General features: G+C 40.1%; 1 protein-coding gene across 2 annotated transcripts in view; it reads left to right on the top strand.

Annotated features, from left to right (window-relative positions):
• Positions 1–382: 382 nt before the first annotated feature.
• LOC310717453 (sickle tail protein homolog) overlaps positions 383–5,113 on the top strand; it is a 44,645-nt gene continuing 39,914 nt past the window's right edge. For both annotated transcript variants that reach the window (XM_083525463.1, XM_083525454.1), the window contains exon 1: positions 383–837. In XM_083525463.1, coding sequence (XP_083381589.1) covers positions 630–837 — 208 coding nt within the window. In that variant the 5' untranslated portion in view covers positions 383–629. The remainder of the gene's footprint in view (positions 838–5,113) is intronic.

Raw genomic sequence — 5,113 nt, 5'->3', positions numbered from 1 at the left:
CGACTTTATGTGAGATGCTTTTTCATCGTAAATCATACGACATAAAAAAAGAGGTGAAAGAGTTGTTTTCCAACATCTCTGAATGATGTACGCATGTGAGATAAATTTTTCTGAAGATGTTGTGAATGCTAGTGCTTCCTGCTTCTTTTCACTTTATTCTTTTGTAAACACTGCAATTTCAGTTTGGATGTCCATCATCTGAGGTTCTTTCCTCTCAGCATGACGCATGCAGTTAGGGAATAAATCTCTCTCTCTCTCTCTCTCTCTCTCTCTTTCTCTCTCTCTCTCTCTCTCTCTTTCTCTATGTCACTGGCTCACTCCCTCTCTCCACAGTAACCGTCTCGCCTCGTTAAATCCATGTGCAGCTCACACACAAAAAGCGAGTGTACGAGGGCTCTGACTCAAGGAACTCAGAGCCAGAGGGAGAATTGTGCTGAGTGTGGACAGGATTAGTGAAGGACACCAGTGAGGGTCTCAGGACTCTGGACTCTGGTCAGACAGGACAGTACTGAACCGACTCTTTTCTCATTCAAGTTCTAAACGAGCACAATGAAGTGCTTGTGCACAAGAAGACAGCTTCTGCTTTAGGCTACCGAAGACGAAGACGGCAAAAAGATCTCAAAATCTCAATGTCCTTGACACAGCAAAAAATGATTTCATCTCGTCTGGTGAAACCATCGAAGCAGTCGCGGAAGGAGCCTCTAGGGGATCGCTCAAGGATGCTGATCGTGGGAGAGAGACTGATGAGAGCTGGCAGTGAAGGAAACCTGCTGAGATCCATGCCGAACCAACAGCAGGAGCTTCAGGAGCAAAACTTGAAGATGATCTCCAAACCAGGTAACATTCGCATACCACTACAGACACCTCATCATCTCAAGCAGGAATGTGAACCTGTTAACTTGCCATTTCACCTTTTTCATCAGCTAAATGTAAATGAGCTGTGCTGTGATTGTGCTTGGTGAGAATGTTTAGTTCAGTTTGAAAACCAAGTGGATCTGCGTTGCTGTTAGATCTTCCCTTCTCATAACTCGATCATAACCTCGAGGCAACCAAAGACAACTGACTGTCCTTTTTCTCACATGTTGCTAATGTGACACGGTAAATATGTTGGTTTCTTCTCTACAACATTAAAAGGAATCAGCCATTTTTATCCACACATGCTGCTCAGACAAAAATTAACCAGGACCTTCGTATCTCGCCAATGCACCATACTGAATCAGTTCTACCACTGCTCAACTGGTCCCACCTTCTCTCAGGGTAAGAGTTAGATTTACACTGATCAGGTATGACATTATGACATTATAACATTATGAGCGGTGAATTGAAGAACACTGATGATCTCTTCATCATGGCACCTGTTAGTGGATTTATTTATTAGGCAGCAACATTTTGTCCTCAAAAGTGACATTTTAGGGAAAAAAAAAATGGGTGTACGAAAGGATATAAATGAGTTTGACAAATTGTGATGGCTAGACGACTGGATCAGAGCATCTACAAAACTGCAGCTCTTTTCCAGGCAGGACTGTTTTAGCAGCCAAAGGGGGACCAACAACAATATTAGGCAGGTGGTCATATTGTTGTGCCTGATCGGTGTTTATCAAGACTCTTCTCTGTTTTGGCACCGAGGTGGTGGAATGAACCTCCACTAGATGTTCAAACAGTCATGGCCTATTTGTAAACTTTGGGTGAAGACCCAGCTTCCAGAAACACTGAACTAGCATTTATCTTCCCTGTTTGTTTTACATCTTCAAGTAAATTGCACGGGTCGAAGATCTACAGAGGGTTCGGAGAGATGTAGATGTTAAACGATGTAGAAAGCTAGAGCCAGAACTAATAAGGGATAATAAACAGGGTTAATCAACATGCTAATTAATACTAATCGATTATTCAGAATGAACACATGATAACGTGACTTAAACATAAACGTATGCATAGGAATTTTCTTTCTTGTCTCATGCAGAGAAGATTAGAGAAGTATATAATGACGACTTCTGATTTCAAGCACATGGTGACTGAAACAATTCACAGACCTGCTTTATTCCCTATAAATACTGTACATAATACGAGAGACTCGTCTGCAGCATCATTGTGAGACTTCCCTGATGGCAGCACATGTCTGAATTGTATTCTGGTCCTGTGTGTATGGAGGGGATTAGTACGATAGACTTGTTTTTGCTGATCGGATGCATTCCCTTGCTCGTGATCTCATTCATGCTAAATGCACTGAAAGCTGACGGCATAAACACACACACACACACACACACACACACACACACACACACACACACAGCACTGAGATGGTTATTACAGCTGCCCTGATCTGAGGGAGGCATTCGTTAAAGAATTCAAATGAAAGTTATAGGTGTATTGTGAGAGTATTAAGTATTAATTGTGTTCTTGTTGTATGAAAACAAAAGCTTTATTGCTAACGGTGTGTTCAAGCTGTACGATTTTTATCCTTGTCCTTTGTGATTGTTGCTTTTCAGACGAACGTGATCCCCATATCACACTGTAGGTTCTGCAAAAAAAGACTTGTCTGAAGTTTAAGCCGCCAATCCTTGACACGTTTAGACACGTGTTCTCTCATTAGCGGTAGCTAGCAGCAAACAAAAACAATCTGTGGCCTTCATTTCATTCATGACGCCTTGATAATAAAACGTCATTAAAGCACCCCTTTTACTTTAATCACCTAAAACATTTCTCTTCTTGCGGTTCTGTCCACCTCACTCATTTTGACATTTTTCCTGATGTGGTTTGAAGTTGTCGTGTTAATCGGGTCATCTGGTGTGCCGCTCGTTGTAGGAGAAGTCACACTGCAGGAAAGAGTCGGAGATCTTCTGACAGCCAGAATTTCATCGAAGGAAAAAAAATTTGCAATGGCCATTAAAACAGCTGTTGATGAACAAACCAAAGACTCCAGATTTTAGTCTCAGATTATACCAACCTTTTGGGATTTACACAGTTTTTTTGGACGACCAAATCGTGGCCAAAATCGCACAGTATGCACCTGACTTAACTTAAATCTGGTGGAGGGGATTTAAATCTGGTGCTTTTTTTTATTTGGCTGAAATAAAAACACTAAAATAATTGTGTCCACTTTCGACATTTCTCTTTATTTACATTTCTCTAAACAGATTTATCACTCTTCTCTTTTCACCACTATATAGATAGATAGATAGATAGATAGATAGATAGATAGATAGATAGATAGATAGATAGATAGATAGATAGATAGACAGACAGACAGACAGACAGACAGACAGACAGACAGACAGACAGACCACTCCCATCCTGTTAAAGGCCGTTTTAGAAGCAGGTTTTAGGGCTCTCACAGCCCAAAACAAGATTGAAAAGCTTCTTGAAAGTTGTGCATTTTCTTTTTGATGGATGGCAGGTCTCTTCTGACATCTGGCCTGTTTACTCCACACTTAAAACCCCTGATAATAGCTTTATTTAAAAATGATAGAAAGCCCTGTCTTTGCTCAAATGAGGTACAAATCGTTCCAGAATTCATTTAGCATGATTTTGTACCTCAGAAGACCTCTGGGGTTTTGTACAGCACAATGAGATCAGGTGATTGGCAGCTTGGCTGAAAATAGTGGACTATTTTTATGCATCATATTTTTAAAGCCTGTAGTAGACATTTAATAGAAATAGAGACAGACTGCGTTTAAACTGACAATTCATTTAGTATTATTATAAATATTTACCTTTTCAGGCAACATTATTAAATCCCCAAATGAGCTGAACAGAACTTTACGAATGATTTAAGGTTATATGTGGTCACATTTAGGGATGAATGGATCAGGACAACTGAATTATAGACCCAAAATTCAAAACTGTAAGAAGCCAAAGTTTTACAATGACTGAAATTTAAATGAAACCAAACAAAAGTGTCTGATATATTAAACTCGGGGTCTAATCTGACAAATAATCATCATCTGTCTGATCCCTGAGATACAGTCTAGCTACATGTTCTGGACGTGTCCTGATACCCAGATTCGAATATGTTGATGTGAAGGAGGAATTTGTGAACATTCTCGTTGAGGTGGGCTTTTCTTTCTTCTACAGCCCAAAAACACCGTGCAGGTAGCCAGATTGTTTAGATTAGGATGTGGACACGAACGGTGAATCCCAGGACAGCCTTCAGGTCTGAAGAGAAACTCTTCCTACTTTCACACATATTGTCCTGCAATTTAAACCATGAGTACACACCTGAGTACAGAAAGTTCTGCAATCGGATCGGTAACTTTCCCATGCCACAGCATTTGTTCCTTTCGTTTTTTACCTCAGCGATGTGCACTGTACATCCAGCACCCAAAATTCAACACTTTTACATTGTGGATTATATACAATTCTTCCAAATGTTTTTTGCTCCCTCCCCAAACCCCCTGGTGATATCACACTTAATTAGCTGTGTGCTGGAGGAGAACTGAACCCTACGGACAGACTGAATTGGGCAGTGGTGTGTTCTCTGCAGGAAAGATTTCCCCCAGAGCCCTCACGGTTTCTTCATGCTAAAGCAGATACTTTGCAGATGATGTCAAATTATTCAGCAGTAAAAGGGAGCAGTGGGAAGCTCCAGGCTTGATGAACTCCACACTGTGGTTAAAAGTGCACCTCCTGTCATGCAGAAGTTTGGTGCTTTGTCATGATTTAGTGTGAGTAGTGTAGAAATGGCAATAAGACTGGAGTGCAATCATACAGACACATTCACTTCTTCTGCCACATAAAACTGGAGAACTGCAGGTTTTTTTAATCGTTCTTTTCAAACAGACAATTATATGTTCTAACCGCCGATCACGATGGAAGCAGGGAAATGATCTCAAGCTTGTACTGATAGATCATAAAGACTTTCATTACTAGGTATGATGTTAATCAAGATGATGTAATAATCAACAATATGATGTTTGATGACAGTTAAAACCATTAAGTATTCAATTCCATATTTTAGAATGCATTGTTTCTTATGTTTTTCATCTAATGTTGTGGAATTGTGTATAAACATACATTTTTAAGTTGATAAGAAGAAGCTTGTCATGATACAGTACCGAGAAAACGCAAAGCATAAATTCATCTGTCCTAAAGGTATAAAGTCTGACACTGACACTAG

The sequence above is a fragment of the Silurus aristotelis genome (genome assembly GCF_946808225.1).
Source record: "Silurus aristotelis genome assembly, chromosome: 22".
NCBI lineage: Eukaryota > Metazoa > Chordata > Actinopteri > Siluriformes > Siluridae > Silurus > Silurus aristotelis.
This window is presented reverse-complemented; position numbering and strand designations above follow the sequence as displayed.